This window comes from Bacillus rossius, chromosome 1, assembly GCF_032445375.1.
Source record: "Bacillus rossius redtenbacheri isolate Brsri chromosome 1, Brsri_v3, whole genome shotgun sequence".
Taxonomy (NCBI): domain Eukaryota; kingdom Metazoa; phylum Arthropoda; class Insecta; order Phasmatodea; family Bacillidae; genus Bacillus; species Bacillus rossius.
Genome location: NC_086330.1, coordinates 15,146,375 through 15,161,015, shown reverse-complemented (window position 1 = coordinate 15,161,015; position 14,641 = coordinate 15,146,375). Strand labels below are relative to the sequence as shown.

At 45.8% G+C, this 14,641-nt stretch overlaps 1 protein-coding gene across 3 annotated transcripts in view; it reads right to left on the bottom strand.

Moving 5' to 3' along the window:
- The window catches only part of LOC134528636 (tropomyosin-1), a 72,638-nt gene that overhangs the window by 14,950 nt on the left and 43,047 nt on the right, over nucleotides 1-14,641 (bottom strand). For all 3 annotated transcript variants that reach the window (XM_063362433.1, XM_063362434.1, XM_063362432.1), the window contains exons 3-5: nucleotides 11,138-11,263; nucleotides 3,350-3,483; nucleotides 488-605 (exon numbers count right to left, since the gene is read on the bottom strand). In XM_063362433.1, coding sequence (XP_063218503.1) covers nucleotides 488-605; nucleotides 3,350-3,483; nucleotides 11,138-11,263 — 378 coding nt within the window. The remainder of the gene's footprint in view (nucleotides 1-487; nucleotides 606-3,349; nucleotides 3,484-11,137; nucleotides 11,264-14,641) is intronic.

Sequence of the window (14,641 nt, the reverse complement as noted above, 5' to 3'; positions counted from 1 at the left end):
GTGAAAGCAAATTTTTGAAGGACGTGTTGCTCAGAAAAAGGAAAAAAAGAAAACACAGACACCAGAACTTTCTAACTGGAGTCGAAACTGAACCTGAGGAATTTCCCCGAGTGGGCGTGTGTTAGTTTGGATCATGTCCGCTCTCGGGAGCTTGTCCGCGCGACCAAAATGGCCGCCGGGCTGGCGGGCGAGAGAAAGGTACGGGAAGCCTTACAACTCATGTAGTTTCGGTTCCCTACCACGTTCGTGCAACTTCGTGATTTCTCTCCAAAAATTGAAATTTAAAAAAAAAATCGAAGGGTTAGGTTAGGTCAGGTCAGTCACAACATTCTTGTTTTCATTGGAAACTTCTGATTTAGCGGCTGAAGTGGCGTTAATACCGAAACGCAAAAAAACTTCGGAAATGTTCGGGAATTCTCGCAGGGAACCGAGACCACGTGAGTTGTAGGCTACCCGGAAAGGTACGCCGGGAAGAAGAGGTGCTCACCTCGTCGGACTTGCCGTCGGCGTCCTCTGCCAGCAGGCGCGCTTCCTTCAGCTGGTTGGTCAGCTGGTCCATCCTCTCCTCATCCTGCTGGCTGCGGTTCTCCAGCACCTTGCACATCCTGCACGAGGGGGGGGGGGGGAGACATGCGTCACTCACTGCCTCGAGACACTTCTTCCTCGACCCACACGTCTCTGTCGACCCTCGACACTGGAGGCCTTCCTCCGCGGGCAATCCGTAAACCTGACTCTCTCAAAAACCACGTCATCGATAGTTAGAGACCGGAAAAATCCGCGGGTTCAATGACCTCCGGGATGGACTCCAATATCATCAACACACTCGGGCAAATGCCGACTGTTCATTGGCTGCTGACTTGTGAGTCGTCTCGACTGGGCGGCCTGTGATTCGACACTTCCACGAGTGAGGGTGTCTAATTGGCCCTCATTACTCCAGATTAACAGTGAACCAATGGCAGAAGCAGCACTAAGGTATAATTATTTGAATTGTAGCATTTCATTAATTGAATCCGCGAATTCTTCAGGTCTCTACTCATATATTAATGCGCAATTAATTTTGTTGATTCCCGTGGATCAGTTCCAACTGATTTGCAATCAGAAAAATCTCCCATCTTTTATTTTTCCATCTTAATGCTACGTTTCTAATTTGAACTATTTATCCCAATTTTTGGCATGCCAAGGCATAAATCATAATATCTTCCAGTTTTTCTAAATCTTGATGCAACCAAAAATTTACTAACAGGGTCTAGTCTGTGAACGCCGCGAGGAAATAACTTACTACTTCACGCGGGTGACTACAACTGTCATGATAATCACACCAGTTCACTAATTCTGACGCCATACAAGTAGCCAAAACTAAGTCTTATATGCCATGTCAAACCAAAAAAATTAGCCCGGAAGCTTTATTCCAAACTTTATCATAATATTTCAAATATTTTCACTACTAAACAGAAGCAAAATACTTTGTAGGTTTGTGTGAAGATGATATAAGCCAAAATATTTTGAAAAATTATATTTTAATTAATTTTTTCTGTAGAAACAATTGTTTGAAAATCATATTGTACATTAAAAATAGTAATTTTTATTTCTTATGATGGATTTTTAAGAAATAGCATAATTTATTTCAAATTTTAAAAAAATTAACTGATATAAGTAAGCTAGAAATAAACTCTGGCATGAAATTCAACGTAGAATTCTTTAAATAATGCCGTGCGTAATAAATATACACAAGTTATGATTTCAACTGTGGTTCTTGACGCGAATCACACGTAGTTTCCGCACCCGCCGCTAGAATACCATATCCGAAATAATTGTTGTGAAACATACTTCGTTTGTAATCTCGTTTATTTAACCAAGAAGGTGATCACAAAAAAATGGGAAGTACCTAGTCTTTCAATACTCATCAGTTATGTGTAAACATCTAACCTCGTTAACGAGGAGTTAATGTGTGCTCATGTTGCAAATAAACTTATAATACGAAATTTAACGTAGATAAATATATTAAATGTATTCATATTAGAGGGGGGAAAAAGGTAAAAATGTTTCCATTTTTTAAAACCTAACCCAACCCAACCCAGGTTAAGTTAGGCTAATTATTTTTCCTACAATTTTTCTCATAGGCGGTGCATTTGATGCGCTTCGGGTAGTTTCGAAACAGTTATGATGCCATTCATGTGATTGTGTTGGCAAGGTGACTTAAAAAAACAAAAAATAAATAAAAATTAAAGTACCTGTAAAAAATTTTTTTTCTGAGATATTCTTATTTCATATGTACGTTCGTTAGCGGCCGGGTAAAATCGTGTGCCTTAGTTAAGAAATTTTTGATGGTAAGCACCGTCGAGCCGGGTTATTACTTAGATGGGTGACCGCGATTTTTACAAAAAAAAAAACACGCAGCACCGTGGATACGCATTTCCGTTTCATACTCAGGAAATTTCTCCTGCATAATGTTGTGTACCGAGAGCTGAGATGTTTACGCGTCGATTAATGATTAAATCGAGATCTCCACATGCCACCTGCCAGAGTCCACAGCACAATACGCGCGGGTCCGACGAGCTGGCTGAGAGGAGGGGAGGTGTGGATCAGTGGCGGATACAAGGGGGGGGGGGGTCCACCAGGGGCTAGAGCCCCTGGTGGACCCCCCCTCCCCCGAAAAACCAGTTTTCTGCTACATTAATATTACCGACAAAAATGATTGTTTCTGAAACCAATAAAATATTATAACATAATTAATGATTTTCTTGTAGAATCATAAAATCTGGTGGTTGGATGTTGTGTAGTGTGAGTAGATTAAATACAAATTTAGTAATTTTAAGACATTTTTTCTCTGGCTATTCTGAAATCTGGCTATACTGAAATCCTATAGTGCCCCCTCCGAGGTGAAACTCTGGATCCGCCACTGGTTGGAATAGGCTGGGTGCGGGAGTGGGGGGGTGTACAGCCCTGGCCGCCTCGCAACCACGCGGCGGGCAGCGGGCCAGCGCTCTATAAATAAACACCCCTCGCGGCGGCCCCGGGTCACGTTACACCTTCGGTGATCCGCGGGGAGGGGGTAGCTCCAGAGCTTCCCCTTACAGCCCTCAAGGCTTCAATTACCCGACAACACCCCCACGAGTTCATACGTTTCATCGGCCAGGGGCACAATTATTTCAGATGTGGTGTTCTAGATAAGTGTGCTTCGCGTCAAGAACCGCAGTTGGAAAACAGACCCCCAACATTGATGTCTTTGCGTAGTTTTAAAAATCTCGTTTTTTTCCTGAAGCTCTGCGCACCTGGTGTGTCCAAGGGGCAGACATTTGAAAATAGAGACGATGGAATGAAAGATAAGTGGAGGGCGTGTGGCACTCACCGCTTGGCTTCCTCGGCGGCCTCGGAGGCCTCGGCCAGCTTGGTGAGGGCCGTGTTGGAGCGCTCCTCCGACCGCTCCAGGTCCTCCTCTATCAGCTGCACCTTCCTGTTGAGCGCCGCCATCTCGCTCTCCGCCTGCGGGCAGGTCGCGCTCCCTGAGGCCTCACCAGACCACTCATCCTGGCGTCCCCTCTTTCCCGCCAACCACTCATCCTGGCGTCCCCTCTTTCCCGCCAACCACTCATCCTGGCGTCCCCTCTTTCCTGCCAACCACTCATCCTGGCGTCCCCTCTTTCCCGCCAACCACTCATCCTGGCGTCCCCTCTTTCCCGCCAACCACTCATCCTGGCGTCCCCTCTTTCCCACCAACCACTCATCCTGGCGTCCCCTCTTTCCCGCCAACCACTCATCCTGGCGTCCCCTCTTTCCCGCCAACCACTCATCCTGGCGTCCCCTCTTTCCCGCCAACCACTCATCCTGGCGTCCCCTCTTTCCCGCCAACCACTCATCCTGGCGTCCCCTCTTTCCCGTCAACCACTCATCCTGGCGTCCCCTCTTTCCCGCCAACCACTCATCCTGGCGTCCCCTCTTTCCCACCAACCACTCATCCTGGCGTCCCCTCTTTCCCGCCAACCACTCATCCTGGCGTCCCCTCTTTCCCGTCAACCACTCATCCTGGCGTCCCCTCTTTCCCGCCAACCACTCATCCTGGCGTCCCCTCTTTCCCGCCAACCACTCATCCTGGCGTCCCCTCTTTCCCACCAACCACTCATCCTGGCGTCCCCTCTTTCCCACCAACCACTCATCCTGGCGTCCCCTCTTTCCCACCAACCACTCATCCTGGCGTCCCCTCTTTCCCACCAACCACTCATCCTGGCGTCCCCTCTTTCCCACCAACCACTCATCCTGGCGTCCCCTCTTTCCCACCAACCACTCATCCTGGCGTCCCCTCTTTCCCACCAACCACTCATCCTGGCGTCCCCTCTTTCCCACCAACCACTCATCCTGGCGTCCCCTCTTTCCCACCAACCACTCATCCTGGCGTCCCCTCTTTCCCACCAACCACTCATCCTGGCGTCCCCTCTTTCCCACCAACCACTCATCCTGGCGTCCCCTCTTTCCCACCAACCACTCATCCTGGCGTCCCCTCTTTCCCACCAACCACTCATCCTGGCGTCCCCTCATTCCCACCAACCACTCATCCTGGCGTCCCCTCTTTCCCACCAACCACTCATCCTGGCGTCCCCTCTTTCCCACCAACCAATCATCCTGGCGTCCCCTCTTTCCCACCAACCACTCATCCTGGCGTCCCCTCTTTCCCACCAACCACTCATCCTGGCGTCCCCTCTTTCCCACCAACCACTCATCCTGGCGTCCCCTCTTTCCCGCCAACCACTCATCCTGGCGTCCCCTCTTTCCCACCAACCACTCATCCTGGCGTCCCCTCTTTCCCACCAACCACTCATCCTGGCGTCCCCTCTTTCCCGCCAACCACTCATCCTGGCGTCCCCTCTTTCCCACCAACCACTCATCCTGGCGTCCCCTCTTTCCCGCCAACCACTCATCCTGGCGTCCCCTCTTTCCCGCCAACCACTCATCCTGGCGTCCCCTCTTTCCCGCCAACCACTCATCCTGGCGTCCCCTCTTTCACACCAACCACTCATCCTGGCGTCCCCTCTTTCCCGCCAACCACTCATCCTGGCGTCCCCTCTTTCCCGCCAACCACTCATCCTGGCGTCCCCTCTTTCCCGCCAACCACTCATCCTGGCGTCCCCTCTTTCCCGCCAACCACTCATCCTGGCGTCCCCTCTTTCCCACCAACCACTCATCCTGGCGTCCCCTCTTTCCCACCAACCACTCATCCTGGCGTCCCCTCTTTCCCACCAACCACTCATCCTGGCGTCCCCTCTTTCCCACCAACCACTCATCCTGGCGTCCCCTCTTTCCCGCCAACCACTCATCCTGGCGTCCCCTCTTTCCCACCAACCACTCATCCTGGCGTCCCCTCTTTCCCACCAACCACTCATCCTGGCGTCCCCTCTTTCCCGCCAACCACTCATCCTGGCGTCCCCTCTTTCCCACCAACCACTCATCCTGGCGTCCCCTCTTTCCCGCCAACCACTCATCCTGGCGTCCCCTCTTTCCCGCCAACCACTCATCCTGGCGTCCCCTCTTTCCCGCCAACCACTCATCCTGGCGTCCCCTCTTTCACACCAACCACTCATCCTGGCGTCCCCTCTTTCCCGCCAACCACTCATCCTGGCGTCCCCTCTTTCCCGCCAACCACTCATCCTGGCGTCCCCTCTTTCCCGCCAACCACTCATCCTGGCGTCCCCTCTTTCCCGCCAACCACTCATCCTGGCGTCCCCTCTTTCCCGCCAACCACTCATCCTGGCGTCCCCTCTTTCCCGCCAACCACTCATCCTGGCGTCCCCTCTTTCCCGCCAACCACTCATCCTGGCGTCCCCTCTTTCCGGCCAACCACTCATCCTGGCGTCCCCTCTTTCCCGCCAACCACTCATCCTGGCGTCCCCTCTTTCCCACCAACCACTCATCCTGGCGTCCCCTCTTTCCCGCCAACCACTCATCCTGGCGTCCCCTCTTTCCCGCCAACCACTCATCCTGGCGTCCCCTCTTTCCCGCCAACCACTCATCCTGGCATCCCCTCGTTCACACCAACCACTCATCCTGGCGTCCCCTCTTTCCCGCCAACCACTCATCCTGGCGTCCCCTCTTTCCCGCCAACCACTCATCCTGGCGTCCCCTCTTTCCCGCCAACCACTCATCCTGGCGTCCCCTCTTTCCCGCCAACCACTCATCCTGGCGTCCCCTCTTTCCCGCCAACCACTCATCCTAGCGTCCCCTCTTTCACGCCAACCACTCATCCTGGCGTCCCCTCTTTCCCGCCAACCACTCATCCTGGCGTCCCCTCTTTCCCGCCAACCACTCATCCTGGCGTCACCTCTTTCCCGCCAACCACTCATCCTGGCGTCCCCTCTTTCACACCAACCACTCATCCTGGCGTCCCCTCTTTCCCGCCAACCACTCATCCTGGCGTCCCCTCTTTCCCGCCAACCACTCATCCTGGCGTCCCCTCTTTCCCACCAACCACTCATCCTGGCGTCCCCTCTTTCCCGCTAACCACTCATCCTGGCGTCCCCTCTTTCCCACCAACCACTCATCCTGGCGTCCCCTCTTTCCCACCAACCACTCATCCTGGCGTCCCCTCTTTCCCGCCAACCACTCATCCTGGCGTCCCCTCTTTCACACCAACCACTCATCCTGGCGTCCCCTCTTTCCCGCCAACCACTCATCCTGGCGTCCCCTCTTTCCCACCAACCACTCATCCTGGCGTCCCCTCTTTCCCAACAACCACTCATCCTGGCGTCCCCTCTTTCCCACCAACCACTCATCCTGGCGTCCCCTCTTTCCCGCCAACCACTCATCCTGGCGTCCCCTCTTTCCCACCAACCACTCATCCTGGCGTCCCCTCTTTCCCGCCAACCACTCATCCTGGCGTCCCCTCTTTCACACCAACCACTCATCCTGGCGTCCCCTCTTTCCCGCCAACCACTCATCCTGGCGTCCCCTGTTTCCCGCCAACCACTCATCCTGGCGTCCCCTCTTTCCCGCCAACCACTCATCCTGGCGTCCCCTCTTTCCCGCCAACCACTCATCCTGGCGTCCCCTCTTTCACACCAACCACTCATCCTGGCGTCCCCTCTTTCCCACCAACCACTCATCCTGGCGTCCCCTCTTTCACACCAACCACTCATCCTGGCGTCCCCTCTTTCCCGCCAACCACTCATCCTGGCGTCCCCTCTTTCACACCAACCACTCATCCTGGCGTCCCCTCTTTCCCGCCAACCACTCATCCTGACGTCCCCTCTTTCCCGCCAACCACTCATCCTGGCGTCCCCTCTTTCCCGCCAACCACTCATCCTGGCGTCCCCTCTTTCACACCAACCACTCATCCTGGCGTCCCCTCTTTCCCACCAACCACTCATCCTGGCGTCCCCTCTTTCCCGCCAACCACTCATCATGGTGTTCCCTTTTTTCCGCCAACCACTCATCATGGTGTCCCCTCTTTCCCACCAGCCACTCATCATGGTGTCCCCTCTTTCCCACCAACCACTCATCCTGGCGTCCTCTCTTTCCTACCCACCACTCCACCTGGCGTCCCCTCTTTCCCGCCAACCACTCATCCTGGCGTCCCCTCTTTCCCGCCAACCACTCATCCTGGCGTCCCCTCTTTCCCACCAACCACTCATCCTGGCGTCCCCTCTTTCCCACCAACCACTCATCCTGGCGTCCCCTCTTTCCCACCAACCACTCATCCTGGCGTCCTCTTTTTCCCACCCACCACTCATCCCACCAACCACTCATCCCACCAACCACTCAGACCAGAACCCTCTCCCGGCAACACCTCACATCACCACCGCGTTACGGGACAAGAAAAATTATGAGAATGAATTTTTTCGGGCATGTGTCGTTTTGCCTAAAGGCGTTTTGCCTAATTTTAGGCAAAACGACGTTAGGCAGAACGCCGTTAGGCAAAACGCCGTTAGGCAAAACGCCGTTAGGCAAAACGCCGTTAGGCAAAACGCCTTTAGGCGAAATGACTTTAGGCAAATCGCCGTAACGAATTCATGTTTAGGCAAACCGCCTTTAGGCAAATCGCCTGTTACTCAAATTTTCACGATGCGCGCGCAACGTGCAAAGAAATGTCCACAGGAAGATGGCGGGCCAACGTACATGAACATAAACCCTTATATAATCACTTTCATAAAAAAAATAATTGGGGGACAAACAAAATAATGGTGTGCCAAATGAAATTACAAAGTTTAATTATGTGGCAAAAACATATTTGTTATATTCGGCTCTATAGGAAGGAATATATGAGCGTTGGATTTTTTTAATACTTGTTACGAAAATGTATCCATCAAATGTGAAATGTGAAAAGTAACCTGTTATAAAACAGGGAACGCTGTACTGAAATTAAAAACCGAAAGTACCGATAAACCACAAGCGAACTAAACCTGTCTGCACCGAAAATATCTTAACGCGAACGTCCCGATTGGTGCCGAATTACAGAATGTTGCGGATCATAGAGTGCCGGACAAAAGACTTTTCACTGTCGTAAGCACGTGCACTTCAACGATGAGGTATTGAACCAAAGTATCCTTACATTTAAGGCTGCATTCAGTGAGGAACTCTCCGTGAAAGGATATCTTAATTATTTCGACGCTTGCGCTAACTGCTGTATCAACAAAGAAATAATTTTTGGCAGTCATTTGTTTGCTTTCACGAATTTTTCGGCAGTCTATTTTCAGACTATTTTTCTATTTTTACACGTTCTATTTAATTATTTGATATTAAAAGATATATTTAAAAGGGTTTTTGGCAATAATTAGCTGGCTAAGCAACAGAATATCGCTACATTTTGACTTGAAAACGTCCATTCGCTCGTTACAGTGATGGTCGGTCCAACTTACTTTTGTGACAAAATACCGTCAGATTTTAATCGCTAACAACTACTAGACTAATAATGCGTCAACAATGGTTGCGCCCACAACGGATGGATCATGTCGTGTACGTGTTTGCCGAGCAGTATTTGTTTTTTTCCTGTGACGTCATCGAACCAGTGTAGGCGCATGCGCGTGATTGTTTCGAATTATCTTTGTGAAAAGTTATAAATTGACGTAAACTAGTTGTGCTAGGACATTGATTCGGGTGTAATTGTGAAAAGCTTGCTGAGCACTACTAGCACCCATAGTGAGACAATAAAAATATTCGCCGGTGAAAATCGGTATTAAATATAAATAATTAAAGATGGTTTATCATATGACTCGTAAATACACTAGTAATTAATATAAAACGCAAGTCAAAGGAAATCTTGCGTCAAAAGGAGTCCATAAAGCCTAAAAAGTCCAGTGCCGAGCGAATGCGAGAGAGTCTTAAAGCAAATGAAGAAACTGCGTAAAGTGATTATGTATCTGGCCCACCAATTTGTTATTTATCTAGTCTGTAACCATTATACTACTCTGTGTAGCCTTTGTGTTAAAGAGATTGATAAATATTACGAAACACGTTTTATGAATCTAACTCGACTTTTTCACGAAAAATCTACGATGTGGGCCCTATCTGCGCCTTTCTCTGTTTTGTTTTTTTACTAAAGATGTAATGTAGTGCCTTATCCCCTCAAAGGCAACAAGGATGCAACAAAGGACATGAAAGGTTGCATCGGCGATCCTGTACGCATCCTTCCAACCATTCGGGAGATAGACGAAGATGACTGGCACCCTCCTAAATGTACTTCTCAAGTATGCTATAAGCTAAAGAGTCATTTAAGAACCTTTACGTTACAAGCAACATAAGCCAGGGAACTAGTATCTTCTTCTGGAATATATATATATATTTTTTTTAGTTGAATGTGCCCTTAAGACTTGATCGCAGAACGAAATGGCAAGGCGATATAATTTAATGGCGTACTGGATCGTTTTTTTGCCTTTCAACTGATTTAGTTTTGTAATATTTTTAACAATACAATTGAAAATTGTTCCTCAAATTGTTTTCAAAACAAAAAAAAATTACACTTTTCATCTTTCAGAGTTACAAATCTTTTAAGTAACAAAAAATTTCCAAGAAATTTTGTGTATATCTATGACCATGATAAAAAAATTATTTTACCACATCTGACATCGGTTTGTTTCTCTCGTCAAAGATTTGCGTTGGCATAGAACAAAAACTCTGGTGTAGTAAACGCTAATAATTCTTCATTAACATTTACGTTTACATAAATAAAAGTTTAAACGTAGCTAAATTCAACGTGTCAGTATGAAACAAGCAAATATGGATGACTAGTGTGGTGTTACTAAACTATATCAGTCATTCGTGTTGTTTGACTCAACATAGTGCACACTGTTTAGTTTAACTTAAGATCGTGACGAAATTCGTGTGAGTAAATTTAAGTAAATGTAGTAGAACGTTGAATTTCGTGTCCATGTGAACACATTAATTTTCTCGTTTAACTTACACAACTCTGGCGGGTACTGAAAAGACTCGCTCCATTTTTTTTGACGTGATAACGTCTTATGAATCGATTGACGCCGGCTGCACGCACGAAAAATTGTCACGTTCCGCCTGAGCCGAGCGTGCAAGAACATGCCAACCACCGTGCGAGAAAATCTTATATAATATCAAACAGGTTAAGGGGGGCTTTTAAACTAATTGTTCGTAATTATATTTAAACAAATTATTTAAATTAAGTTTAAGAAAATTTGTAAATAATATTTTAAAATTAAAAAGTATGCAATTTTTCATGAATGTTTTCTTATGACGTTATCACGTAAAAATTATCGGCCGTAAACCGACTTTAGAGACATCCCCTTTTTTTATTTGTCATTGTGAGAGATCTGAAAAATTCGCGGATTCAATGACCTCTAGGATAGCCTCCATTATCCTCTGCGTTTCTCAAGCAAACACGCGTGTTCATTGGGTGCTAACTTGTGAGGCGTCTCCACTGGGTAGCTTGTGATTCGAGGCTTCTTTAGTCAATAGTCCTGTCATTTGCCCAGAGAGATCCAGTTAAAATTGCGAGCCAATAGAGCAGAACACGGCAGAATAATTGTTCACATGTTTGAATTTTAGCCTGTCACGAAATGAATCCGCGAAATTTTTTTTCCGGTCTCTAGTCATTGTTTGAAATCATGCCCCTTCCGCCCCTCGAACAAAAAATAATCCCCGCGTGCGCCACTTGCGGGCTGCTGGCCGCGGGGGGAGGACTCACGTTCTGCAAGGTCTTCTCCTTCTCCTCCAGGTCCTTGTTGGCCTGCTCCAGGTTGTTCTTGGTCGCCGCGAGGTCGGCCTCCACCTGGGTCAGCTTCTTCTTGAGGTCGCCCACGTCTTCCAGGATCTGTGGGCGCGCGCGTCTCCCTCCAGCACGAGATGTGACCCCGAACCCCCTCTTTCACGGCGAACTCACCAACTTAAATGTTACCTTCGAAAGATTTCGTGCAACGGGAGTGCATGACTTGATTCAAGCTTTTTGGACATACCCCATTGCTACTCTTCTGTAATCTCATATATATATTTTCCGAATGTATGCTAATCAAGTTTTTAACATTTGCTTGGTGTTACGGCTGTATTTCTCTGAGCATGCCCGGTAGCTTAACCAGCACGTTTCATAGTTACTCTTCAAGGTAATGATAATTTACAGAAAGTGATATTCGAATTTTGTCAATAATATGATGGGTTCCATTTAAAATATGTTTAAGGTTGTGATGTAATCATCCAGTGTGTTTTACTTTGTGACTGTAAGGAGTATAAATAATAAATTACTAATATGCGTTAAGAATTCTTGTATTTAAGAATGGGTGTCACAGAATCTATATATGAAAGATTAGATAATATGACCAATCTGACACTAATATGTTAATTCCTTAAACAAACTTAGCAAGCTTAGCAATGGCGTATGTCCAAAAACTTACATCAAGTCGAACTTAAATGTGTTGTGATAATTTGTATGACTTCAATTTGTACTGAACATAAAATGAACGCATAGTTACGAAATGTCACCAAATTCAAACTTTCAATTTTTTTTCAGTAACATGCAATTTTTTTTTGGACTTAAGTCATTGAAGTTTTGCACTGTTTGTAATGGAGAAAAAAATTCAAGAACGCAAAAAAAACAGATAACAAACCCAAATCAGCTGATTTCGAACAAAGATGAACCTAAACCTGTGTTATTGACAACACGACGACGACAGCACAGACTAAACACAATCAAACTTTAAAAAACAAAAAATAAAAAAAATAGAAGGCACAAGAATTCTGCAGAAGGAATCCAGGTATTAAAATTTAACAGCATATACAAACACAGTGGGATAGCAGCGACGAGACAGTTTCAACAAGAACATTTAAATGCAGACAGATAACAAAACCTGGACAACGCAGCAACCATACGAAGTCAGCTTACAACCAGGACCATACGAACATACGACGAACATACGAACACACCATACAACAACCATACGAACACAGCGATGGAAAGAAACTAGTATAATGGACAGCACAACGACGTCAGCACCCACGAACACAGAAGGTTTCCCATGACAAAAACAGTTGCGAAGTTTCGGGAACTCGTCTGTTCCTTCGTAAGGCACAAGCATAAACAGTTCAAAACTGCAAAGGCGTATGTCCAAAAAAATTTATTCAAATCAAAAATCCTCGTTGCATGAATCATTTAAAAAACTTTTATTCATGTGATTTTTTAAATAACTTTTGGTCGGTGTGTAATAATCGAAGTACTTTTGGACGTCGCTGGCTATTAAAATGACACACTTTCATGTCCGAACTAACTGCCATATGTTCGTGAAATCTAACAGAAAATTAAGTTTTATTTAACTTGATGACCCTACTCTAGGGGGTATTATCTGCATAATATAATTTAAACTTTCAAACTATGAAACTACTTTATTTGCTGCATGGAATGGGTTGTTGTAACAAATATTTTGTTTAATATGAGCCACTGCAAATATTAATATTGCTGCAAACCAAAGTTTTCTATTACAAGTATGTATGCAGTAATACGAATTGCATTGTCGTTAAATCAGTACATCAGCTTTGTTAATAATAAAGTTAGCTGATATCACTACAAATAAAGGTTTGTGTTACTATCTATATAGTTGTAACTTCAAAGTAATATTAATCATCAAATAAACCAAATAAATCAAAGAACAATTTTAATAGGAAAAGTTATATGGTTCCTTAATCTTATTTTTGAGTTAATATTGGATTTATTAAATTTACTGTAATGCGATTTTTAATTTAAAAAAAGACGAAAAGACACACTGGAATAACATAGGCCTATGTGACTAATTTTACTTAAATAACACTTATGTTCAAATTGGCTGGGTCATAAATATAAAAATGTGATAAAGTTTACAGTTCAGCTTAATCGTACGGGAAATTTTTGCATCTGCCATCAAACAGATTCATAAAGAAGTAGTTTTAACAGATTTTCATTCTAAATTTCCTGTAGTTTTCACTCTATCATACTTAGGTTGCGCTGAAAAAAAATTTGCTAATGTTCCTGTACCGTTATTGGAAGTTATTAACCTATTCAATTGCGTGGGAGATTTACCATGGAAATATGGTACAGTTCCTGGAGGGCTATCATGCAATCAGTAAATATGCCGTAAGTAGTATAGGTTAGTATGTTCTGGCACAGGCTTCCAGGCTGTGGTGCTGTGTGTCCTTTCCGCCATCTTGGATTGTGACGTCACGGCGGCCATCTTGGAGGAGTGTAACGGGACACAGCGTAACGGGACAAGTTTGACCTTGACCTTTGACCTTGACCCCGGCGGCCATTTTGGACCCGCCATCTTGGATCCGCCATTTTGGATGACGTCATTTTGTTTTCTCGAACTTTCCGCCATTTTGTTTTCCGCCATTTTGAATTATGACGTCACCCTTGCAATTTCCGTTACGGCCACCATCTTTAACTTTTTTATTTATTATCCGATTTTAATGAAATTTTTTTTTAAATTTATAAAAAAATTAAATTAATAAAATATTAATAAAAAATATTTAAAAAAGGTACTTTTAGACACGGAGTTCGGAGTCCTCGTTTCGAACCCGACGAGGTCAAAAAAATTAAAAATGGCGACAGGCTCCTTCCGCAATGGTGGCTGCAGGCAGACTGACTGGCCCCCACCACTTTTTTCAAAGCATATATATCGACAGTGATCATGACATCATGTCCGCCATCTTGTCTTCGATGTTGGAAACCATCATCATTGTATCGGCGGCGAGAGTGCGCTGGCGCCTAGTTAGTTTGATTCTTACCCGCTAGAGTGCAGTAATCATTTATTACTGTGACACCCGCCATCTTGAAATTTGGCCGCCATCTTGAAAATCCGTAATTTTAATGTTAGAGATTCGGGGAAAAGTTCAAAATCCATTAAATAAATTTGTAATCTATATACTGATTGATTAGATCGACTAAGGTCCTTGGTTTGATCCCTGGCCGATACAAAACAACTTTAATTTAAAAAATACCACAAAAGTGTTAGGTTTGAGAAAATAAAAACACCACAAGTTCTTTTAAAAAAAAAACTTTTATTACATAAATTCAATACACTACTACAAGTACAAAAAATAATACACATACATAGAACTAAAGCCTTGTTGATTTCTCGATTCAAACAGTCTTCTTATTGTATGGACTAAGTCCTTTACATGTTCGTAAATGTCTATTCAGTCTATCAGGTCGGCATAATAGTACACCACA